General features: G+C 43.6%; 1 protein-coding gene across 2 annotated transcripts in view; it reads right to left on the bottom strand.

Moving 5' to 3' along the window:
• Positions 1 to 26578, bottom strand: part of KIF5A (kinesin family member 5A) — a 902746-nt gene that overhangs the window by 302395 nt on the left and 573773 nt on the right. For both annotated transcript variants that reach the window (XM_069653594.1, XM_069653595.1), the window contains exons 16-17: positions 9045 to 9233; positions 6574 to 6691 (exon numbers count right to left, since the gene is read on the bottom strand). In XM_069653594.1, coding sequence (XP_069509695.1) covers positions 6574 to 6691; positions 9045 to 9233 — 307 coding nt within the window. The remainder of the gene's footprint in view (positions 1 to 6573; positions 6692 to 9044; positions 9234 to 26578) is intronic.

Here is a 26578-nt window from a genome sequence, read left to right as displayed (position 1 = left end):
TGCCCCAAGCCAAGATGGAGGTTCTCAGTCTAAATTCTGATTGGCTGGGGATTATTTATAGGGAGGACAATGAACATTCTAAACTGCCTTTCATCGTCCTTGCCCAGCTGAGAGGTTGTGTGCCTTGTTGCTCCTGCTTAACTTTGTCAAGGGTGACAAGTTTCTAGCAGTTGAGCGGAAGATCTGAAAGTATAACAGGAGTCGTGATTGGAGTTTGGTGGAGACACAGTACAGGAGTCAGAAACTTCAATTTTTTCTGAGAAAAGAAGCTTTCAAGTCTTATTCACAAGATAAGTGACCTTCCAGTTTGTTGAACTTTGTAAAAAGGTTATATTTATCTAAGGGATTGAATTCGCAAATCTGTATTTAAAAAGATTGAAGCGCGTACGTTTGTTTTTATCGCTACGTGTCAATTCAAACTAGCGCGTGAGTTTTTACCCGTTATTTTGAGCCCGCACGTGTGTCTCTGCGCGTGAGAGTGAAGCGCGAGCGTGAACTTTGGACTCGCGTTTACTGTTCGTTCACGCAAGGGTTTTTCTGCGTGATAAATTAAGCGCGTGTGGTTTTTCTCGTGATTTGGTTATTAGCGCTAGTGCGTTTTACCCGTGAATTGAATTGTCAGCGCGTGTGCGTTTTTCCCGTGACTTGGAGGAAAGCGTGTGCAATTTTTATCGCGTCTTGGACTTTAGCGCCAGTGCGTTTTACCCGCGAATTGAATTGTCAGCGCGTGTGCGTATTTCCCGTGACTTGGAGGAAAGCGCGTGTAATTTTTATCGCATCTTGGACTTTAGCGCGAGTGCGTTTTTACCCGCGAATTGAATTGTCAGCGTGTGTGCGTATTTCCCGTGACTTGGAGGAAAGCGTGTGTAATTTTTATCGCGCCTTGGACTTTAGCGCGAGTGCGTTTTTCCCGCGAATTGGATTGTTAGCGCGTGAGCGTATTTCCCGCAATTTGGAGAAAAAGCGCGTGTGATTTTTTTTCCTGCGGTTTTGGAATTTAGCGCGTGTGCTGGCTTTCCACGTGAAGATTCCATCGCAAGTTAAATTCGTTCCTGAGAAAAAGACACTCTACAAAGAAAATATTAAAAACAAATACAAGAACTTAAAAGAACTTCCTAAAACGTATTTGAAGACCTTGTTCAAGAATCTTAGGGTTGAGCAGACTAACTACAAAGTTAAATTACATTCATGGACCTACAGAGAAGGCTGAATGATCTATAAGATTCTGGTCCACAAGTAAGGAAGTCTTGTCTGCTTATCACTTCTCTGGGCATTCTGAAGAGAAGTACCAGGTATGGTTTTTAAACTATTTTGGTAAAGGATTTAGAGTTTAAGGTTAGTATAGTAACTGATGAGTAATGAGGTATATTGCATGTTTATGTGTTAACTACAGGTGAAGAACCAGCGAGTTGATAGCTTCCAGACTGGTGTTTGTTTCTTTGTCCCTTCCCCCTTTCCCCTGAAAGTGAGGTAAACTGAGCAGTTATATTTATGTCAGCTCAGAGTGCCACATTTTGGGTGGATTGTCGGGGGTTCAGCAGCTTCTGCAGACACCAGGTTCTCAGCATGACAGTTATACATCAGTCAAAGGATGTCCCATACCCATAGGCCAAACTCCAGGCCCCTTCTTCTGCAGACAAGATGGAGAAGTACTAGCTAGTAATTAAAAAGCAATCTTAAAAAGACTCTGAACTTTTGAGTAATCATAGAAAACATTTGCAATCACCACAAACACAAATTTGGCATCTATTCTTGTTTGCTGATGAACACATGTTTTGCTAGTACACTGTCAGAGTTCACACAATCCGTGATCCATGATGCATAGCTCTTCAGAACTGCCTGGCATACACTAAGTCATAGTTCACTGTCAGAGTTCACATGATCCACGATGCAGAGCTCTTCAGGACTGCCTGGAATGCACTACGTCATAGTACACTGTCAGAGTTCACACGATCCATGATGCAGAGCTATTCAGAACTGCCTAGCATGCACTAAGTCATAGTACACTGTTAGAGTTCACACGGTACATGATGCAGAGCTCTTCAGAACTGCCTGGCTTGCACTAAGTCATAGTACACTGTCAGTAATTAACACAGTCCATGATGCAGAGCTATTCAGAACTGCCTGGCATGCACTAAGTCATAGTACACTGTCAGTGTTCACACGATCCATGATACAAAGCTATTCAGAGCTGCCTGGCATGCACTAAGTCATAGTACACTGTCAGAGTTCACACGATCCGTGATGCAGAGCTCTTCAGGACTGCCTGGAATGCACTACGTCATAGTACACTGTCAGAGTTCACACGATCCATGATGCAGAGCTATTCAGAACTGCCTGGCATACGCTAAGTCATAGTACACTGTCAGAGTTCACACAATCCATGATGCAGAGCTCTTCAGAACTGCCTGGCATGCGCTAAGTCATAGTACACTGTCAGAGTTCACACGATCCATGATGCAGAGCTCTTCAGAACTGCCTGGCATGCACTAAGTCATAGTACACTGTCAGAGTTCACACGATTCATGATGCAGAGCTATTCAGAACTGCCTGTTATGCACTAAGTCATAGTATGATATATGATATTTTATTCGTACACAAGTGTTTCAGAGCGCGATAAGGCAATGGAGGGGAACAGGGGAGAACAAAACAACGATCTTACTAGGCCCAGTGACATTGAGAACGTGCAAATGCATGGGAAAGGGAAAGGGGAAAAATGCATGGAAGGGGGAGAGTGGAAAGTACAGGGCAGCGGAGAAACAGATAAATAGTCATAAATACAAATACATAGATAATGGAACAATAAACAGGGGTAGTGCAGTCAGCAAGTGGCAATTGCTGTGTTTACGGCAGCAGAGCTGGGTAAGTCTGATAAGTGCATAAAAGAAGAAAATGGGAGGGGTGGGGGACTGTATGGGCACAGATATGGTCCCCAGTGCGAGGGGTGGCCGGGAGGCAGTGCAGAAGGGTGGCAGGGTGAGCAGGTACCTGGGCCCGGTGGACAGAGGGTGGCCAGGTGCACAATGCCAAGAGAGAGCAGATCAGCAGGGCAGAGGGGGAGCAAAGGCAGATGCAAAGAGGAAGGACTTGACGTGCTTCCGGAACCAGAGATGATTCTCCTCCAGTTTTAGAGTGGCAGGGAGGCTGTTCCAGAGGGAGGCCCCAGCCGAAGTCAGGGATCTCCCTCCAGCTCGTTTCTTTGAAAAACGACTGACCCTGAGGGAGTTAGAGGTAGAGGAGCGAAGGGCTTGAGAGGGGAGGTATTTGCGGAGGGATAGCTGAAGGTATTTTGGACCCAGGCCCCAGAAAGCCTTGTGCACAATGCAGAAGGTTTTAAATTGAATCCTTGCATCCACTGGGAGCCAATGGAGAGATTTCAGAGCTGGAGAGATACGATCCGAGGGCTTGAGGCCAAGGACAAGTCTTGCAGTCCTGTTCTGGATTAGTTGCAGAGGGCGAAGAGTAGAGGCAGGTAGATTTAGAAAGAGGCTGTTAAAGTAGTCCGACCTAGAGAGGACCAGAGCCTGGGAGACAGTGAGCTTCTGGGGGAAGGAGAGGAAAGGAAGAGTGCCTTTGAGGAGGTGCAGTAGGAAGTTTGACTTTTTAGATACCTCCGAGATGTGGGCGGAGAAGGAAAGTGTGGAGTCAAAGATGACCCCGAGGTTCTTAGCCTCGCAGGTGGGGATAGGATAAGGGCCAAGCGAGGCCGGACAGAGAGAGAGGGGAAAGGATGGAGAAGGTGTGCTGATGAGGAGGATCTCGGTCTTGCTGGCATTCAGACAGAGATCAATGGCGGCACACCGATCTTGAATGGCAGTTAGGCAATCTGAAATGAGAGAGGGAGAGGAGGTGGCCGAGGGCAGCCTGAAAATGAGTTGAGTGTCATCAGCGTAGCACTGGAAATTTGAGCATAGAATGGCAATGCAGTGGAAGAGAGTTGCCAGGTATTGGTTGAAAAGCCAGGGCGAGAGGTTAGACCCCTGGGGAACACTACAGGTAGAGAGGAAGATAGAGGATAGGAAGGACCCCAGTTGAACCTGGGAGTGTCGATCAGAGAGGAAAGAGGTCAGCCAGGCCAGAGCCTGATCAGTGATATCCAGGTTCTCACGGAGGCGATTGAGCAGGATGGTATGGTTGACCGTGTCAAAGGCAGAAGAGAGATCCAGCAGGATGAGGACAGACGGAATGTTTGAGTCAAGGTTTGAGAGCAGATCTTCACGGATGTTCAGGAGAGCAGTTTCCGTGCTTCTGGCCACTCTGAAACCAGACTGGTGGTCATGGAGACAGCCAACAGAATCAGAATGAAGGTCAAGCTGAGAGATGGCCAGCTTTTCCAGGAGTTTGCACAGAAAGGGAATAATGGAGATTGGGCGATAGTTAGCCAGAGAGGAAGGATCAGCTGTGGGTTTCTTGAGAAGAGGATGCACAAGGGAGTGCTTTAGGGGTGCGGGGAAGGATCCTGAGACAAAGGAATGATTGCAGAAATCAGCAAGGGCTGGAGCGAGAGTGTCAATGTGGTCCTTGATGGTTTTAGAGGAGCAGGGATGAACCTGTTTTGATGAGGCTTTCATAGATCTGACTTGTCTAGCGACCTCATCAGTGGAGAAAATAGGAAAGGAAGAGAAGGAGGGAGGGTGGGTGGATAAAGGTGGGTTAGCAAGCACAGCCTGAGAGGGAATAGGAAGGGGAGGGGAGGAGAGGGTGGACAAGATGTCCTGGGTTTTTTAAATAAAGTGAGAGGCCAGGTCATTGCAGAGAGCCTGGGAGGCAAGAGGAGGGTTAGAGACTGCAGCAGGGTTGGCAAGCTCCTTGCAGATTTTAAAGAGTTTGGCCGAGTTGTTAGATGCCGCGGAGACACGGGCTTGAATGTGGACTCTCTTCTTGGAGCGGACAGTGAGTCGGTATAGCCTTTGGAGCAGGCGACAGGCCAGTTTGTTAGAGGATGAACAAGAAGCCCTCCATTTCCTCTCAACCGCCCTACACTTACGTTTAAGTGTAGCTAGGTCGGAGTCATACCAGGAATTACACTTGGCTTTGGACTTCAAGCGGATACTAATGACAGGGGCAAGTACATCAAGAGTATCAGAAATGGAAGAGTAGAGAAGGGACAGAGTTGTGTCAGGGTGTGAGTCAGCGAGAGGAGGAGGGGGGGAGAGAGGTGGCCGAGAAAGCCTCAACTGACACACGCTTCATAGGTCGGATGTCCGAGAAGGTAGGTGGCAGTGTTGGGGTGAGCTTGGCTTGGAGGGAAGAGAGTGAGAGATGAGAGGAGAGAAGGAAGTGGTCACTCCAGGAGAGAGGAGTGGTCAGCGGGATAGAGAGGGGGAGGCCAGAGGAGATCAGGACATCGAGTGTGTGTCCAGCAGAGTGCGTCGGGCCAGAGGGGAAGATAGAGAGGGAGAGGGAATCACAAAGGTCACAAAAGAGCAAAGATGAGGAACAGGGAGAATCGAGGTGGATGTTGAGGTCAGCAAGGAGGAGGAGTTGAGTGGTAGAGGACAGGAGTGAGGAGGAGAGGTCAGCCCACTCAGAAAGAAAAGAGGTGATTTTCCCAGGGGGCCGGTAGAGAGTAGCAACAGTAAGAGAGTGGCTAGGAGAGATTGAGAGCCTGCAGACAAGGCATTCAAAAGAGGAGTAAATCTGAGTGGGAATGATAGTGGCAGGAATCCATTCTGGAAAGATCAGGGCTACACTACCTCCGGGCCGGGTGGATCTGGGTGCAGAGAGGATCTTGTAGCCATCAGGGAGAAGAGTGTCAAAGCTCGTGACAGAGCTGGCCGTGAACCAGGTCTCTGTATAAGATCGAGGACATCAAGGTCCAGTTCTTCAAGGAGGTGGCAGATGTCAGAGGAGTGTTTGACAGCAGAGCGAGAGTTGAGAGTGGCAAGGTGAAGAAGGTTGCCGGCCTTCAAGACCTTCCGGGGAGGGGTACAAATTAGAGGTATGCCCTGAGAGGAGGGGACAGCCGGAGAAGAAAGTACACTGTCTTGTACCAACCTACATAGACCCAAACCAGTGCCGTCAATCTTACAATAGTCGCCTCTACACCTAGTAATCCAACCCTAAAACAATCTACTTGATTATCGACTGCTACCAAAGTGTTGCTAATGAATGTTCACTTTCTCATCATCTATCTTAATGACCATCCATAAACCCAGAAACAGCACAAATCCACTTACCGCTCAGTGCCACCAAGTCATTTACCCTCATGCCACTATCTTGCACTGATCCACTTGTTTACTTAAAGCCCTACTCTTTTTCAGAAAGCCAGCATTTCTGAAAAGTTCTGTTTAATTTTTTTGTTACGCAAGGAACATCTAGATGTCACCTTCCTCATTGGCCAGAATGCTTAGCCACTCGCACAGGAATGTGTTGACTCCTGTGTGCAAGCATATTTAAGACTTTCTTGATCACTTCAAAATTGCATTTAGGTAAGGCTTTCACTATACAAATGTTATGTCTTATAACTGTGTGCCCACTGCTAAAGTGCTGTGGATCAGATGGGAAACAAATTGAGGGAACATAAGAATAACACAGGGGATGCTATGCGCGGTGGAGAAGATGGAATAGTACCTTGCGCCTGCAATTTAACCAAGTCCTCGCTCAGCGTATCATAGGACTCCTCGAGCTGACGCTTCTTCTGCTCCACACTGTGCATGTACTCAGTCAGCGACCTGATCTTAGCTTCATGCTACATGGAGAGAGAAACCAAATCCCATGAGCTTGGATATCAAGGGGTCAGTACAGAGCAAGCTGCAATGGTTCAGGTATTATATGCAAATAGAGAGCTTTGCAGTATTACAAAATGAAAGCATGTTACATGTATGGTGATGGAAGACATGACTTCTCTGAGGACTCTAGGTACTCTTGCAATGCAAACACATCCAGTGACCAAGAAGAGACCCTGACAATTACATAAGTCCACAATGATCAACACGTTCCCTCCTTTCCGGAACCCGGGCAACTACAACAAGCATTGGCAAAGCCAACAGTTTGAGATTTCGGGTAGGCATGGGCTAGGCATTTACTAGGCACTGATATAATGGTTCTACATGGCCTTAAGATCCCAACAGCTGGAAAATGGAGCGATTACCTGAGCATATGAAGTCAGTACCTGGCAGATGTTTATTTAATATCTCAAGCCAAAATTCTTGGCTTTGTCATTGCTTCTTTTTAACAGGATTGCAGTGCATGCCAGAGATATAAATTAAACAGCTGAGACACACTTGGTTAAGACATTTCTATTATTAAACCAGTAGCCATTTACAGCAGCATTTTAGCCATTAAGCCATTCACTCTCAGAAGACTGCTTAGAAAAACATTGGCATGCTAAAGTTCATTGATACTGCTTGGTAGAGCAAGCTCAGAGAGATCCCAGGAGGGTGTGTTTAGGGAGGAGAGGGGCACATAGTGGGTGAGAATGGCCAGTGGTTGGCTAAATAACCAAAAAAGGTTCCATGGGATCATGTCGCCGCAAAAATGTCACCATGCAAGAATGGCAGAGTTTATTTGTGGAGAAATTATAGTAAGGAACATGCGGGGGACAACCCCCCCCCATTTTTTCTTTTTTTTTAGGGAGCTGGGGACACCTATGCTTCCATTTACCCCATGTATTGTCCCCATATATAAGGTTGCCTATGCCCTTTCCTGGCGACTAGAACTATGGTGACATTATATACAGGGACAATATTACCTGATACCCGAAAATACACCCACAGGCTGTGTCCCCCTCCTCACATGCCATCTCTCCTCTACATGTACTCCAATTGAATCCTTTTTGGCTTATAGGTGGTGCTTAAACACAACCTAGTAGCCTAAACTAAAAAGGGCTCAAGATAAGGAGAGTATAGTATATTTTAGTCACTAAAATGACTTAAGTGCCCCCTCAAAAACATGGGTTAATGGTATTGCCAACTAAACATATGGCGTGGTGTATAAATACGTGCCCATACCCTAATCCTAGTTGCATAGTTCCACTGATATGCTCAGATCAGTGGCACTGGCAGCTTCATGCACTTAAGGGGGTAGTCTACTGTTTAATGTAAGTAAATACATCCTCTTGGCTAAAAATTTAGTAACTAAAAATAAATATGTATTATCTGAAGACAGCATTTAAAATACATAAAAAACATCTTTTCAGTTAGTAAACTACTAGCTGCAAAGAACCCGTTGTTGACTTCACAAATTCTTACATTTAAAACCTAACATCATTTTTTCCTTTGAGCTTCTACAAATCCACTTGAAATGTTATCTATGTCGCTGGCTGCATGCATTCTTTAGGAGGAAAGGTTCAAAAGCTAAAAAGGCCACAAGCATAGATGGGAGTTATTTTGTGTTGGCTATAAAGTGCCTTATATAATACTAGCAATATGTTCATAGAGCTACAGCCAGTATGGAAGTAACCAATGGAAACTGGGTTATGAGCAGTAGCCAGTATGCAAATAACCAATGGACTCTGTACTATGAGCAGCAGCCAGTATGCAAATAACCAATGAAAACTGGATTATAAGCAGTAGCCAGTATGCAAATAACCAATGGAAGCTGGTTTATGAGCAGCAGCCAGTATGCAAATAACCAATGGAAACTGGTTTATGAGCAGCAGCTAGTATACTAATAACCAATGGAAGCTGGATTATGAGCAGCAGCCAGTATGCAAATAACCCATGGAAACTGGATTATGGCAGTAGCCAGTATGCAAATAACCAATAGACACTAGATTATGAGCAGTATCCAGTATGCAAATAACCAATAGAAGCTGGATTATGAACAGGACACCCGTTTGACACAGGTCTCTCGACAAGCTCTAGATTACGATGACCTTTGGGCTCTGCAGATGGAGGCTGTCAAAGGGTGAATAAAAGATGTAGTGTGTGTTAAGCGTGTGCTGACTCACTGCCCACCCAGCGCCCCTTTATTTCAATCCTCTTTTATTCTTCCCTACCCTCTCTTTTATCGGAATGCCATTCTTAGAAAGCATTGTTAGGAGCTTGTAAACACATTATTTCCCATTTTTGGGGTGTGGAAATTCACTTTGCATGCCATACCTGGGAGATGAGAAGTTGGCAGGAAGACAGCTCTCGTCCCGTCACCTCCATTTTCCGGTGGCACTCCACTTGGAGGTTCTCCAGCTGGCGGCAGCGCTTCACCACTGACTTCACCTCTGATTTTATCTTGCTGATGTACAGGCGAGCCACAGTGAATTCCTCCTCGATGGCACCACTGATCTCCACCGGCTAATCACAACACAAAGAATCATGAGCATCTTTCATATACCACAAGGAGTGATACACACTTAGAACACCTGGGGATATATATCATAAAAAGTATTTGGCATTAAGTACTTTATCACAGCAATATCTGGTGATGCTGACACGCCTAATAAAAATGGGAACCATTAGATGAAACCACGTGGGCTCTTCAGGCACCCTTCTTCAGCAGTAGTTGCTGGTAGGCTGGAGCCATGGCAGAGTTTCAGATGGGTGCGCCCATTGCAGAGGAATGGGGAACACACACTTTCCCAGGACCTTCGGTCAAAATAGGCAATGATGTGCACCTCTGGAGTTTGTTTACTAGTTTAATCTTACACAACATAATTACCACCGGTATGTCCCTGTTTGAACATTTCTTTACAGGTCTGTTCATTGCTTAATAGATACTCTAAGGGTGCAGAAGTGCTCAGACAAAATGGGTGTATGTTTTTGGGTATAGACTTTAAATAAATAAGAAAAGGTTGGAAAATTGCCTCTCTATCCCTAAAGGTAAAAGGGGTTTCCCTACCACAAAGGAAACGAGTGAAATTGTCAGGAAGTCCAAAAATAAAGAGTGCATCACTGTCGTGTCCAAAGACCTGCTTCTGACCCGAACACTAATCATCTAAAGTAACTGTGCAAGGATGGTCTCTTCTTGAAGTAATACGTGTTCTTTGTGCTTTCAATCAAAAGAAAGGTTCCAAGTCTTTCTGGTAATAAAAAGTAATGCCAAACAATGTTTCAAAATGCAAGATTTTAAAGCTAGGGATTGTGCTCCTTTGCCCTCGACTTCTTATCTGAACGTTGCTATGAGGAACTGCTTTTGGCTCCGCTGCCGTGCCCAGGATTCTTTTTATCATTTGCAGGGTTATTGACTCTATTATTCACAGTCTCTCATGTGGGTGTGGGTCCCAGACTCATGGACTGTCTCTTTCTTTCTCACAGGGTCCAAGACCCTCTCTTTTATCAGGGTCCCAGACCCTCTTACTCTTTGTTTCTCATTTGTGTCCCTCTGACTTTCAAAGGTTAGGGTCCCAGACCCTTTTATTCTCGCTTTCTCATTTGTGACCCTCCGACTTTCAAAGGGTGGGGTACCAGACCCTCTTATCCTTGTTTTCTCAGTTGTATCCCTCTGACTTACACATAGAAGTGTACCAGACCCTTATATTCTTCACTTATTTGCTTTGGGGTCCCAGGCCAACTTTCCCCAGCTTCTGGGTTCACCTCACTGCTTCCCTAGACCTCTAGCACCTCCTGGGCAGCCCACATACCTTCTCGTAGGTATCGACGGTTCCAGGCAGCTGTGTCCCTTCTCGAGGCTAGGATAGTGTTCAGGGATTTGGCGAGGTCTGCAGCACCTCTGCAGTCTTCTGATGTTCTCCCTCAGAGGACCGCTCTCTCACTCTTGGGGTTGTGCCAGATCAGCATGCTGTGAGCGCCATCTTTCTTGCTCAGCTGGGTGGCTATCTCTGCTTCTGTGGTGCCAATCTCTCCTCGAGGGGTTTTCCAGGGTCCCTACTCCCTCTAGGTAAGCTTACCGGTCTTCCCTTTTCTGGCTTCTCTGTCTCTGGACTGGCTTCACCCCTTCCACATGGTTTCCCTATGGATGGCTCCTCTTATACTTTCTGAGTCTTCACACCGCCCTGGCCCCATGAAAAATGTTCCCCTAAATGAAAGAACGGACGACATCCTCAGATTCTTCACAATACCTGTGTGTGAAGGCAGGCCACCGCAAGTTCCTCCTCGATGGCGCCACTGATATTCACAGGCTTACCACAACACAAAGAATTGTGTGCTTAATTTCAGTGTACACACTGTCACAGGGAGGTTTGTACCAATCTTTCATATACCATGAGGAATGATACACACTTAGAAAACCTGGGTATATATATATCACCAGAAATATTTACTGTTAAGTACGTTGTTACAGCAATAACTGGTGATGCTGACACGCCTAATAAAAGTGTGAGCCATTAGGTGAAATTAAATTTTCTGTTTTTTGTGCAGAAATGTCTGAGTTTATTATATTCTCCAATCCCCTTTCCCCCAGGGGAGTTGAGAGTGACAGAGATGATCTGAATACTGTAGCACGCTAGACTCTCACGGGGGTCTGTGGGGCCAGCATCAGTTCCTGTGGAGCACTTGAGACCAGCTCCTGACAACAACACAGAGTACTCTATACAGTGTTCACAAAAGTGATGTCTGCTTTGGTTGCCTGTCTGCATCGGGGGAGTTCGCATCTGCTTCTACCTGAACGACTGGCAGATCAGAGCCCCAAGTTTCTAACAAGCAACACAAGACAATACCTTATGGGGAATACCTCACTCCATAAATGGAAAGAGAAGGGTTTTAAAGAAATGCACATTCGAAAATTCAAATAAGCAGATTCAAATAAGCAGATTTTGAAAATAATACAGATCCTCCGGCTCATATCCCCCTGTAGCATCTTGGAACCAAGAGGCTCACTCTTAGAAGGATCCAGTCTCAGCCCACTGCCACTTAATCAGTTAATCTGGATTTCGTTTCTTGTGAAACCACTTTTTAGTGTTTGTAACTATGGCTTTATTTTTTATTGAAAGTATTTACTGAGTTTCAAATTAACAAAGAAATGTTTCTACCGTTTTTTGGTGCTGTGATCCAAGTAGAGAAATCTCAACAGTGCAGTCTTTTTCGGGGTACCAGAATATTCTCTGATTGTAACAACATATTCCTCTCCCAACAGAGGTGAGGGGGCACAATTAAGTCACCTCACAGTACACAATATGCGGTATTCAGAGGATCAAGAAGCACACATACATATTCTGGAATTGAATGAAATACCTCTGGCCCTCAAAACATTCTTTGCTTCAGTCAAGGAGTGCAGAGTATTGATCCAAATGGACAGGCTTATTACTACATTTCATATAAACAATCAGAGTAGTGCTTGTTTCCTTTTACTTTGCAGGTTGGCTCTATGCATTTGAGAATGGGCAGCGGTTCAGCAAAGAACTACCCAGTCTACTGGAATTTCTATTGGTGTTGGGGAGACCTACTAGGTCTCCCCGATACCAATGCAGAATACCTGTGTCAACATAGTCATACTCCTCACAAAAGGGAACCTAACACTCAAGTAATGTCCATGAGACCTTTCACGGGTGAGGGGTCTTGTGGTGTATTCTTTGCAATGTAAGATAGAAAGAAATGTTGTTATATGTCCCAAACAGTTTTGCAAGAGCATGGTTTGGGAGATGCTTTAGGAAGATCATTCTCAACTGGTGAAGGGTTCAGAGAGACCAAATGAATTAGTGTGCAGGGCGTCCTCTTTCAGTTAGACAAAACTCTCATGGATAAATGTGACTGAGCAGCAAACCTTTACTCCTAGGAGAGGAGGAGGCTGGTGAAAAGTACACATCACACACACAAGCACACCAAGCACATGGGTTATACTGAAAAATAAACAATATTTATTTAAGAAGTATGTACATGGGGAGTCATTATCTATAAAAAGCAAGCACTTCAAGTTTAGGTCTACAGCAGCACAGTATCTATTGTCAACACAGAATTACGCACAGTCGCTTTTTAAGTTGGGAAGAAAGATGGGTTAAACCACATAACACACACTGCTTTAGAAATATAAAGAAAAAGTTTACAAGTTCAATCAATCTTGTTGAAAGCTCAACCTTAACACTTCACAAATGCTCACTTTTGTGATTGTGTTTCAGGTTCCTTTAAGGGCTTTAAGCTGAGCTAGAAACTTCATGCCATAGGAAACTACGGGACAAAGAAATAGTTAGACTGTGGTTATGGTGTCATCATATGTAAGTATGTACTTAGAGGTCTCCATGTCAGGATGAGGGCAGCCACCTAGTTGGGGGAGTCATAAGGACTGCACAGAGAAGGCCCAGACTTAAGTTCCACCACCAGAAGTAGGAGGACAAATGTTGCAGAAGATGGACTTAGGTCCAAGGGAAGAAGATTACATCGGGGGTCTCAAAAAGGGGTAGGCAAGCATGTCACACTGGCCCATATAAAGAAGACAGGCAATTGAAGGTAGGTCCAAGGGCCCGAGGGGGCCTACTCACAGTGATAAATGTTGCAGATGGTGCCCTAGGGTCACGGGTGCAAAGGCAGGTTCTTGTATTGTCTTGTATTGTGGTTGAGTCCAGGTGACATTGGTTACAGTCCATGGTGAGGGACTCATGGTTACAGATGACAGAGCCAGACCTCTTGACTGTCAATGAGGGACATCTTTCCAGCAACCCACAAAGAAGGGCACAGAAGATGCAGCAGCAGTGGTGGAGATTCAGGTTGACTTTTCCAACAGGTCACAGGCAATGCAAGATGCAGCTGCAGTGGTGTAGATTCAGTGTTGACCTTTCCAACAGGTCACAGTCAATGCATGACAGAAGAACAGAATTGAGCTCCAACTCTATCCAATGTTCAAGACTAGAAGCAGGATCATGAGCAGAGAAGCTTAATTACGAGATTATGTACCTGGAGAACAGCAATGAAGGGCATCTCAGTAGCCAGTTCACAGGATGAGCCTCCATTCAAGATGAGTAGCACTTGGTGAAACAATGCAGGTAAGCCCCCGAATGCAGTGGCAGATGGTGAGCTGACAGTTCTCGCTGACTCAAGGGAGGAAAGCCCCTGGTCGAGAGAGGTGGCAAAGCTACGCCTTACAAGATCTGCAGCAGCAATGAAGACTTCCAGAAGAGTCTCTGGAGTCCTTTGTGGATCTCTTGGCTTCTTAAGATTCAGGATCCAGTGGTGAACTCAAAAGGGTGTCCTATATCCTCTCCTGATATACACAATGCAGGGCTAGGCCTTACCCCAGTTCTCCTATCACCAAGCAAGTAACACTGAAGTATTTGGTGACAATTTAATCCTGGGTAGCCAGACAAATACCATTTGAGACATCACTCCAGTGAGCATGTGGTTTAGAGCATCTGGAAGACCTCTAGCCAAATCTCAATGCAGTTCCTATTCATTCAGGCTACCCATTGTGAGCTCACCACACTAAAATGAGGTAAAAGGGGAGCAGGTAGGGGGTGAAAGAAGAGTGTTGGGGCTGTGGGGAGTAAAGGGTGGGGGAGTGACACGTATATGGGAGATGGTCCCCCATTAAAAAGCAAAGGCAAATGCAGTGAGAAGGTCATGTGGGGATTTGTGATAGATCCCTCTGTACAGGGATGGTGAACGAGGATGACCATATATAGTCATTCCCACCTTAGAATGCAAGTAAAGCAACCAGAAAAGCCTGTGGTTTCATAAGACAGGGCTTAAAATTACAAGATAGGCATACTGGCTGCTACACAGCCACATATGACAGCCTTGCAGTAAAATATGCAAGTGCTCAGAAGTACACCATTAAAAACTTTAAACTGCCAGTAGCGTCCTGTGAACACAATGCACTGGTTCAAAGACTGCTGAAGGAAAATAAAAGTAGGGGACTGGTATAAGGACTAGCAGTACTACCCAAAAATGATAATCGGGGAGAGGGTATCCCTGTGCTGACAGTCATAGGGAAAGGTCAGTGCTGGCCAAAGAGATATGTTACAATGGTAAGGTTGGAAAGAGCCTCACTTGCCCAAAAATAAGTCAGGAACACCAAAACTGCCAGTATACATTCTGGGGTCTCATATGATGAGGCTAGAATGCAGGAACATGTTTCCTAGCAGTCTTTCATTTATCTTTCTTGTCACAGTTTCTCAAGTTCTAGCAAATGCTTTACTCAAACAGAGATGTATGGCATGTTGAATGATTGTGGTAATCATTCTTTGGCTGAACTGGCATTAGTTCTAGGTCCATCTTCATACAGCTGCAGGAAGGAATGCAAGATTCATCAGAGTTCAAACGTCTTGTGAAAGCAACAGGCAATGGTACAACAAACCCTTCCTCAAATCCTTAGTGGTATGGTTCCTGAAGACTTTGCATGTGAGCATTTTGGATTATCTGCCAAAAATATGAAATTTTCTGGCAGCAAGAAAAGATTCCATTAGCAACCAGAAAATAATTAAATGGACAATTCTCTGTTATTGGGCATTTGAAAATAATGTAAATCTATTGAACTCAAAGCTAGAGGATGCATTAAGTTTATATCCAGTTTAGCAGAATCTGCCATTAACGTTGAATTGTGTCATACATAGTTATTATTATAGTTTTTATGTATCTCCATTACAAGTGAGCTGAATTCCCTGGGTTCTCCATGCCAACGTATGGGGCTAGATGACTACTGGGGTGAGGCTGATTGGCAGCTCCACGATCTGCGTCCCCGAAGGCAGACCAGGTGCATATTCCATGGGCCTGTTACTCCGCAGGAGACATGGTATGCCGGTAAGATAGCTCAGCGAGATGAGTGCTCGCTGCTGCATTCTGCTTGTGATCTGCGAGTCCTAGCAAGGCCAACTCAGCCTTTCATCCTTCTAAGGTGGATAAATGAGTACCAACTTCAGTTGGGATGATTAATGTATGTAAATATGTTCTATGTACAGCGCTTAGGCGTAAGTGCTATATTCATTACAATTCATTATATTTATGGTAACCCCTGAGGGTGCCATGAGGGTTGATAGAGACTGATTACATTAATTACTCTTTTTGCAGTTAAAGTAAACCTTGACACCACAGTATTCTGTATTTGACCAGCAAGAGGTATGCAGAATACCTGGGAGGTTAGAATTAGTTCAAACATATATGTGTCAGCTTATATGCACTTCACACAAATGGATTAGCAAGGTTGATTTTGAACAGCAAGGTTAATATACTTAGCACTTTTACAGTGCCTAGAAGTGTATCGAGCCATGGAGCTTTATGTGTTCACTGTAAAAACATGTAAAACTATAGCACTGAGAAATAGATTGCATATTGAATGTATTTGGTAGCCAGATACATTGGATTTATGAATGAGCCATCATCACTGTTCAGTGAAAAGTCTATGGCTGTATTATATTGCATGCATAATTGAATTTTGGGAAGCCTGGTTGAGAATGTATTACTCTGCTCTCAGCTCGAAAACAATATGAACAAGGTCAGAAATAAAAAATATCAGTAAGCTGGACAAGATAGGTCAACTTAGATACAGGGAGATTGTACACTACGTAAGGCAAATTAGGAGAAATGAACACAAGCCACGCCAGAAAGCAGAGACCTGTACCACACACTAGAATAAGGTGATGCCCAGTTTGCCAATATGTTTTAATAAAATAATTACAGCAAGTTGGACATTTGACAAGATATAGGCCCCAGTTGAAGAGTATATAAATCAACACGAACAGACAAGTGGTGCGGATAATGGGAGCTGGGCATTGAATAGACGCCTACCAAAGAAGAAAGCAAAGAACTGAATAACACCCAGCGAATGGATGGGTGCCAGCCACAATGGAATGGTATAAAAGCTTTCATTTAGAAGCACCAAAGTGCTAAGTCATTTCATTTACAATGTTTAAAGAGACAAAGAAGGGGCATGCATTTTATTTGATTACCATGTAAATTGAAAAAGAGCACAGAATTAAGCTGGGGAGCATTTAGCAGGGAGGCACAGAAGGTGGCCTGCATTATATTTTATTAGCCTGTAAACTGAATTAGAACAGAATATTATTTTGAGGAGATTTTAGAAGAAAGATACAGGAAGTGGTCTCAATTTATTTGGTTACCCTCTAAACTGAATTAGAGAAGATCATTTTTAGCAGAGGCACAGAAAGTGACCTGCATTTTCATTTGAACAGTTAGAACAAAGAGACACAGAAAGGGGCTTGTCATTTTATTTTATTTACATTTAAACTGAATTAGAGCAGAGAATTAAGTTGATGAGTTTTTAGCAGCATGGATTCAGATTGTATTCTGTTAGGTCTATAACAATTGTTTGTGCAGAACAGCAGAGACTATTCCGCACTCTTAATCTAACAATATAATAAAAGGCCAGATGCATGTTTGTCCTGTATGTTTAATTGTCTGGTGCAGTAGTTTTGCTTGTTGTTACCGCTAGACGGAGCTGTTGCCTTAGGATATATAGTGGTCCTACTGTGTGAATGCAAACCTGCACTTTGGCCTGTGTACATGAGCTCTTACACTAGTCAAATTATATACAACAAGCAGACATTATTTCAAATGAATTGAAGTAATCATAAGTACAATTGCAAACAGTTATTTGAAATTTCTGAAAGCTAATGCATAATTCATTTTTTAGTAAAGAATGTTTTTGAAATGGTCGCGGTTTATGTTGGAGAAGGCGCATCATTCTGTATGGATTGTTTTATTGTTCTAGATTTTCTAAAACCAACTTTCCTCAAACTTGCCTGCTCACCAATCCTAGTCCCCTGATTAACAACCCACCCACTAAAACCAGCAATACAAACACATACAAAATCAGGCAGAGAAACCCTCCAATCATGGATACCACGATTATCAAAGGTGCCTTAATCAACGCAGGATCCCTAATGGTGCATGCCATTGACATTGCTGACCTTATCACTTCAAACAAATTAGACTTCTTAGCTATCACGGAGACCTGGCTCCACGCTGCTACTGGCTCGTCTCTCCTACTCGCGATACCAGAGAACTATACTATCTTGAGAACTGACAGAGAAACCTCTAAAGGGGGTGGCATTGCTTTTATGGCCAAGTCGGATCTAGAGCTGACAGTATCCTCGTCACTCAATGTCCAGCCCTGCAAACTACTCTCCGAGAAACTCCCCATATCGGAGTCTCGGAACGCAACGGCACACCTAATATACAGAACTCCAGGACCCATCGGCTCCTTCGAGGAGGACATCACTACCATAATATCCACCAATACCAAACCTACCTCACAATTACTAGTGCTAGGAGACTTTAACCTTGGTCTTAACGACCCCAATGATCAACACACTCTGACACTCTCGAACACCCTTACTGAACTTGGCCTCACACAAAGAGTCAAGCAGCCTAACCATGAGAAAGGCAGAACCCTAGACTGGGTGGCTGTGCTCAATTGCGAGACTATGATTACCTCCATTGTACCCCAGTCATGGACTGACCACTATCTAACCACTATCTAGTATCCTTCACTATACAAGCTAGTACTTCACCTACCAAGACCAGGCAAATAGCCCCCCCCACTCCTCACTAGTAACAAAAGGAACATCAGTCGATAGGCTAATGCCACACCTGCTGCCGATCTTAAACCCTGTGCCGGCTACTTCCGACCCAGCTACCCTAGTGAACTTATATAATTCCACCTTTACACAAGCCCTAGATAGTATTGCCCCGCTCAAGCTGCACAAGTGTAAACCTAGAAGCCACCTGAACACATGGTTTATACCACAAATAAAGCCCTTAGAGCAGAAAAAAGGAAAATGGAAGTCTAGTGGAAAAACCTCCCGACTAAGGACAACAAATGTAACTTGCTCAAAATCTCTGCTAAATATAAAACTGAAATACTACTCACTAAATGAGAAACCTACAACGACAGGATTAATAAAGCCAGTTCAAGCGCCAAGGAACTCTTTATTATCGTTAGGGAATTGGAAGCCCCTATCCCTCCTGTGGACTTGTGCACCAATGATCAAGTATGGTGCACTAACATCCAGAATTCACTCTCTAGCAAAATCTCCCTCCTCCAAAAAAAAAGATCAGAAAAAAATCTGAACCTGTCTACAACAGGCTCATTTAAAAGAAATCCAGGTCATATTCTGAAACCTTCCAGCGTTTCAAATTTGCACAAGTCAATACCCGAGAGGTGGTAAATATTATCGCCTTGCTCAAACCTACAAGGTGTCAAGGCAATATATGACCAGCCCAGATTATCAAAGAAGCGGCCAATGAGCTGGCTCCCTTCGTTACCAAACTAATTAATGCCTAATTTCTATCATGCAATGTCCCTACAAATTTTGAATTATGCATGGGTCATGCCACTCTTGAAAAAAACACTCCTTGGATCCGCCTATCCCAACAAACTACAGACCAATCACGACAGTTCCTTTTTTACTCAAGATAATAGACAAGGCAGTTTATTTCCAAATACAAGCTTACTTGGAAATCAACAATCTTTTAGGGCTCAGGCAATCAGGATTCAGACCTCCTCATGGCACAGAAACGGCTCTGATAGATCTGATTTAATCAAAGACAACAGGAAACTAGCCCTCCTACTCCTTTTGGATTTATCCGCTGCTTTCGATATGGTGGACCACAAAGTGGTATGCACATATCTTTCTACAGCAGCCCACTTTTCCCAAGAAGCAACAGCATGGATCCACACATTTCTTAACAATAGGTTAATGAGCGTGGTCTCACCTGCAGCCTCAGCAGAGCCTACACCTATAACATGCGGAGTACCCCAAGGCTCTTGCGCATCACCTACCATGTATAATGTCTTCACCAAACCACTGTTTGATGACCTTGACCATCACTAACTATGCAGATGACACCCAGATCCTAATCCCACTCACTGGAGACTATGATACTGACTTGGCCTTGGTGACCAAAATCTATCTAATCATTCAGGCATGGAGGGCCTCACATGGCCTCTACCTGAATGACGATAAGGCGGAGCTCCTCATTTTAGGAACTGCAGCTAACATTAAAAAACTTAGCAACTTGCAAACCCTTCCTCTCCACGGAAAGCTGCATCACGCTAGTGAGAGCATACATTCTCTCCAAAATGGATTATTCTAATGCCCTTTACTTAGTGCGATATAAATAATTATAAATTATAATTTTAATAAATACTATAAAAATGTGCATGAACTTGTTATTCTTTCACGCTTTCAAAAAAGACCAGTGTCTGATTCAATAAATAAAATGAATAGTCTCTATGTTATCAATAAATGTGAAAATGAAAAGGTATTCATGAACAGGCTTTTCCAAAACATACTTCCCATTCAAAAAGAATGAAGTACCTATCTGCATGGCATAATTAAGTGGAGGTGAGTAGATCATTTAAATTAGTCACTGACAATGTTTCTATTATTTTGAAAAACAGTTTAGCAATATTTTGCATTCAGTCCTTGATGGACCTTTCACTGAACAAAGCTCTCAGATGAGTCAGATACGATGAATGATGGAATAGAAAATCCCTCTGGCAAATAAGACATTTTTATAATGCTATCTCTGAAGAAAGTATCTTTCTTTGGGGAAAGAGGTTGGAAGGTCACTAGGGTTAAAATACATGTCACTGGGTCAACTACTAGTACCAGAATGCTTGAAGATCCTGGGTTTATATTCGAATCTTGCAATTATTCTGAATTAATCAAGTTGAAGCTTATCTAGGAATCTCCCCCATGAATGGGGGTCCAATACCAGGAGAGCTGGAAACGTGTTGCACTTCCCAAACACACCGGGAAAGAGAATGCCAAAAAGTGTCAGCGTTGTGAACTGGCGGCATTCAGAGACTCCGGCACTCTGTCTAGCAAGTGTTACCTAGCTGAAAAGCAGAAAACTGCGGCGAGACCAAGGGAACGCACAAATGTGCAACTTCTTGTTCTGCAGCATTTTAAGTTCCAAGATGATGCCAGCTGCTGTGCTGCCCTTAAACGTCTTGCAGACCCTTGCCAGGAAAATCAAGTCACTGAAAAGATTACACAATCCAGTCCAAAAGCAAAAAAAGAGATGAGGAAGGGGAGTCACGAAAAAATGGAGAATAACCAACCAGCTTCCCAAATTCCAAACTTGAACGGGAAAATCATTGTGGGAAATGGAAGGAAAGCAAGCCTATTGGGAGGAGGATAAAAGGAATTCGGAACGCCCACTGGGCAAAGGATCCTAAAGATACAGCCCTGTCTGTCTCTGTTCCCCTGTACCAAGGGGAGAGCCAGAGAGAGGACAAGCCCAGGAAGATTGCTAGATGGTGGCACCCTGCTAGGTTCTGGGAGAAGCCACTGGAAACCTAGCGCAAGAACAACCCAGCAAGAGAGACTTTGACACATAGGTGTAGGGTTCCCGGTACAGCACTAGATTACACAGCACTTCATTCCAGGACACATCATGTAGTGTATAGGTTGTCTATTTGGGAGCACCTCTGATGATTTTATAGTTTCTCTGAAAACAATGGGTCAAACCCATTAACTCAATTTGGCAGGGATTGTGGAATGGGTTAAATTGTTGGTATACCATTTTTGGGCCTTATCATATTCTTTCAGGGGCAGGCTGTTTCCCAGGCCAAGATGGCGATAGAGGACAAGACTCTTGATTGGTTGAAAGAGGAGACAATGGACTAACCTGGGAGTTCTAAACTGCCTTTCATTTTCGTTGTCTTAAGAAAAGGTTCTGTCGTTTTGACCTCCTGAATTTTCTAGGCCTGAAGGTTTTTGAGGAACCAACAAGTCAGGAACAATTAAGTAAAAAGAAGAAGAAAGAGTTTTGTCAAGAAGAAGAATGAAGAGCAGCGTCTTCTCATCCTTAAATTAGGTGCTGAGCAGTTGTGAAGTAGATCAAGTTTAACTATAGCTTTAATTAAAGATCGATAGGACCTATTTTTGTAGTGAATATCTGGGTTTGTGTGTGTGTTTTCAGCTTAGTGGCAGGCAGGTAAGCAATTCCGTAATGTTTTTATCCAAGAAACTATTCTGTTTAGATTTCTGAGCAATTTGTTTGATCTCTGCATGTGCGTGCAGCTTTCAGTCGACGGACTCCCGATTTGTGTTACTACACTATCTGCGTAATCTTAACTGTTTTCTTTCTGCTGCTATGCAGATAAAGTGAGCCTGCCCTGAGGGAAAGAAGACGACTGCGCAGTGCGCTTTGCGACACGTCCGCTTCAGGAAGTTTTCGGGAACCGACCCCATCGCGTTCGACCATTCTTGAAGATATTCATCAGTAAGCTGTTTCTGGAGTCCTCGATGGGCGTGGAGAAGGCCACATGTTTAGGTGTGGCAAGGTGAGGCTCTCATATTTTAATGCAGCGACTGCTTCCCTTTTTACTTCATAAAAAAACTAACTTTTGACAAGCAAGGGTTTATTTTCGCAAGTGTTATTTATTTATATTGTCTGAAGTGGAAAACGAATCTGTTTCTTTAGAAAGGTACTTGAAATATCCCTAAAGGAGACCACTTTTTAAAACGTCTTTAAATAGGTTTAGAGAAGTGTTAGTGTACTTACTTTAGTTACGAATCAGTCTCTCCGGCCGCTGGAAATCATTTCAGCCGCTTTTCCTTCATTCTCCTCTTCAGTTTTGGTTCCAGTGGTAGACTTTTCCTCAGCTTCCAGGTTCGCAGTATTTATCAGGAACTACAGCACAACCTCTGCATTCTCTGCCCACATTTTACAAGAAGGGGCAGTCTGGTTATCCAATCAGGACAGCCATTCCCCCCCCCACACTCGGATTTGTCCCCATTCAAGCAAGGCGTAAGACAAAGGGCTGGGGAGTTTTGCACTCCTCCCTTGCTTCTTGCACTGTCAGGTACTGTTAGGATACAGTGACATAATCTGAGACATTAGGTCTGGGGAAAATTAGTATAGAAAGGTTTTTGGAAGCTATTATGAGTTTAATTTTAAAACAGCCAATTTTGCCCTTAACATTCATTGCAGTCTATGGAGAATGCCCCAAGCCAAGATGGAGGTCCTCAGTCTAAGTTCTGATTGGCTGGTGATTGTTTATAGGGAAGACAATGAACATTCTAAACTGCCTTTCATCGTCTTTGCCCAGCTGAGAGGTCGCGTATTAAGCTGCTCCTGCTTAACTTGTTCAGGGGTTTCAAGTTTCAAGCGGTCGAGCGGCTTATTTGGAAAAGCAAACAGGAATCTTGCGGAGATTCATTTTGGCACTGAACAGGAGTAAGAAGATTTTGAGTTATCCAAGAAAAAAGAAAGGTTTCAAAGACTCTCCACAAGATAAGTTCTTTTAAAACTCAAGACTCTTTCTATAATGTCATTGTAGAAGATTTAATCTGATTTTCAAGTTCATATGAAAAATATTTACTAAGAACTTTATTGCTGTCGCATGTTTGGCTTTGTTACGCTACGTTTTCTATCAAGCGCGTGGTTTTTCCGTTAACAGAAGCCTGCGCGTGAGAGACTTCGCTTGAGTATCTAGCGCGAGCTCTTTGGTGTTGCGTGATACTCTTGTGCGTGTGTTTTTTACCCGCGGTTGAACTTCAGCGCGTGTGCTCGCATATTGGATTAAGCGCGTGTGGATTTTTACCCGCGGTTTGTCGTCAGCACGTGTGCTCGCATATTGGACTAAGCGCGTGTGGATTTTTACCCGCGGTTTGTCGTCAGCGCGTGTGCTCGCATATTGGATTAAGCGCGTGTGGATTTTTACCCGGGGTTTGTCGTCAGCGCGTGTGCTCGCATATTGGACTAAGCGCGTGTGGATTTTTACCCGCGGTTTGTCGTCAGCGCGTGTGCTCGCATCTTGGACTAAGCGCGTGTGGATTTTTACCCGCGGTTTGTCGTCAGCGCGTGTGTTCGCATCCTGGACTAAGCGCGTGTGGATTTTTACCCGCGGTTGAACTTCAGCGCGTGTGCGTGCTTTCGTTTAATCGCGTGTGGATTTTTTCTGTGGTTTAATCTACAGCGCTTCAACGATCTTCACTCAGTTTGGATCCCTATGCGAGTTCAAGAGATTTCTACGTGAGATTTTTGACGCAAGTTTCAAGAACTGTTAATTTAAGTAAAAACACTCTAAAAAGAAATTTATAAGAAGAAATATAAATACTTTCCAGAAACACTAGAACTTCCATTTACTTTTAATGAACTTAAGACTTTGTTCAAGCTTCTTGAGTTTAAAGAAGATTACCTGCAAAGTTAATTTCACATTCATGGACCTACTAAGAAGGCTGAATGATCGTTGAGATTCAAGTCAACTAGTAAGGAAGTCTAGTCAGCTTATCACTTCTCTGGGCATATTGTAGAGAAGTTCCAGGTATGGTTTTTACTTTATTTGGTAAAGGATATTGATACTTAAGGTTAGTATAGTGCCTCATGAATAACAAGGTGTATTATATGTTTATGTTTTACCACAGGTGAAGAACCAGCTAGTCTTAGCTTCCAGCCTGGTGTTTGTTAATTTGTCCCTTCCCCCTTTCCCCTGGAAGTGAGGTAAACTGAGCAGTTTATAGTATCAGCTCAGAGTGCCACATTTTGGGTGGATTGTCGGGGGCTCAGCAGCTTCTGCAGACACCAGGATCTCAGCCTGACAGAATGAAAGGCCTATAAAAAAGAAAAAGTCTGCCCAAGCTGTATGAACCCCGACGAGACAGCCATGGAGGCGTTGGGAGAAATGGTTAGGGAAATTAGAGAAGAGTTACGGGTGGCTCATCGAGAATACTCAAATCTTAATAAAAGAATAGATGAGTTAAATTTAAAGGTAACACAAATACAAGAAAAGGAAGTTTCGGAAGGTGCAGGAAACCCACCTGAGCTAGTGAGAGTAGGGGAAGAACAAGAACCTAGACTTTCAAGGGAAGTGGTGGGTGGTTTAGGAACTTTAGTTATGCCTGTTCCTTTGGCTGCTCCTGAGCGTTTTTTGGGAGATCCGAGAAAGTTTCAAATTTTTCAGACTCAGTGCGAATTACATTTCTTAAGTCGTCCCGAGTTATTTTCAACGGATGCTTCCAAGGTCACATTTACATTATCTTATTTATCAGGAGAAGCATCTGCGTGGGGAAGTCTCTTGGTGAGTCAAAAGAGATTGGCTTTGAATAATTATTCCCTGTTCCAGGCCGAATTTAAAAAGATGTTTGATAAGAGACAGGTATCTCTAGAGGTAGATGGAGAACTACTAGAGTTGCGTCAGGGAGGAAAGGAGTTGATTTCTTATATCACTCAATTTAGAACTTTTAGATGCTCTAATTGATTTGGTGGTTCGGTTAGATTTTCGTTTAACCGAAAGACGTTTAGAGCGTAGACGTTCTCAGGGGGAAGTTAGGTTTCCAGGAAGAGTAGAGAGATCTAAGGTTGAGGTGGTGAACAGGGAAGTTAAGTCAAAGGGAAATGAGCTGCAGAGTCGGGTGAGAGGTCCGTTGTCAAAGGAAGAGAAGACAAGAAGAAGGGAGAATAATTTGTGCCTATACTGCGGTAGGAGTGGTCATTTCCTTGAAAACTGTCCTTTTACCTCCAAGAAGATCTTCAACTCTTCAGGCAGAGTACAACAAGTTGCTAACACGATACAGACAGCTGTTCCTCATATAACTGTGAACGTATCCTTAATGTTTGAAAAGAAAATCTTAGGTTCTGGGCCAATTATTATTGATTCAGGGGCTACAGGAAATTTTATGGACAGAGGATTGGCAAAGAGTTTAGGTGTTCCTTTAGTGGCTAAGAAAGAAGTTGAGCAGGTAAGGGCAGTTGATGGTACATCTCTTTCTTCAGGTCCAATCACTCATAATACAGAGGTACTTGAGATGGAGTTAACTGGAGGTCATAAGGAAACTATCTCTTTTGAATTAATTGATGCTCCAATCTTGAAAATAATCTTGGGTATGCCCTGGCTTACTCTGCATAATCCTAGAATTGATTGGAGTGCAAGAATTGTATCCCTAGAATCAACTTTTTGTAAGGAACATTGTTTCTTAGGGAAAAGTCATGGAGAGGAAGAAAGATTTGTGAATTCTGTTTCGTTTTCACTTGCAGAAAGAGGGGCAATAGGTTTTGATGTTGGAGCAGTAGTGGGTGAACTTCCTACTTGTTATCAAGATTTTTGGGATGTATTTGATGAAAAGGAAGCTGGAGAGTTGCCTCCTCATAGACTGTTTGACTGCAGGATAGATTTGGAGCCTGGAGCTATTTTACCTAGCAGTAGGGTTTATTCCCTGACAGAAAAAGAGAATGACTATTTGAAAGAATACTTAAAGGAAAATTTGGCTAAGGGTTTTATTCGGCACTCTCAATCGCCGGCTGCCTCACCATTGTTTTTTGTGCCAAAATCTGACGGTTCCCTCAGAACTTGTATAGATTATAGGGCGGTAAATAGAATGACCGTAAAAAATAGGTATCCGCTCCCTCTCATCTCTGAGATGTTAAATCAAATTCAAGGTGCCACCATTTTTTCTGAATTGGATTTAAGGGGGGGCTTATCATCTGGTACGAGTTCAAGAGGGGGATGAGTGGAAGACGGCATTTAAGACCAGATTTGGCCTGTACGAGTACCAAGTGATGCCATTCGGTCTTTGCAATGCCCCAGCGGCTTTTCAATTTTTTATCGATGAGGTTCTTCGGGAATTTCTTGATATTTTTGTTATTGTTTATATTGACGATATTTTGATTTTTTCCCAAAGTTTGGAGAAACACAAAATTCACGTTCGACAGGTCTTGAGAAAATTGAGAGAGAATAATCTTTACGCTAAATTGGAGAAGAGTCAGTTCCATACGAATTCGGTGGAATTTTTAGGTTTTGTGATCACTCCTAGTGGTCTGGAAATGAATCCGAAAAAGGTGGA

Source organism: Ambystoma mexicanum, chromosome 3q, assembly GCF_040938575.1.
Source record: "Ambystoma mexicanum isolate Mex_15411 chromosome 3q, UKY_AmexF1_1, whole genome shotgun sequence".
Lineage (NCBI taxonomy): Eukaryota > Metazoa > Chordata > Amphibia > Caudata > Ambystomatidae > Ambystoma > Ambystoma mexicanum.
The sequence above is the reverse complement of the archived record's forward strand: the minus strand, read 5'-3'. Positions and strand labels throughout refer to the sequence as shown.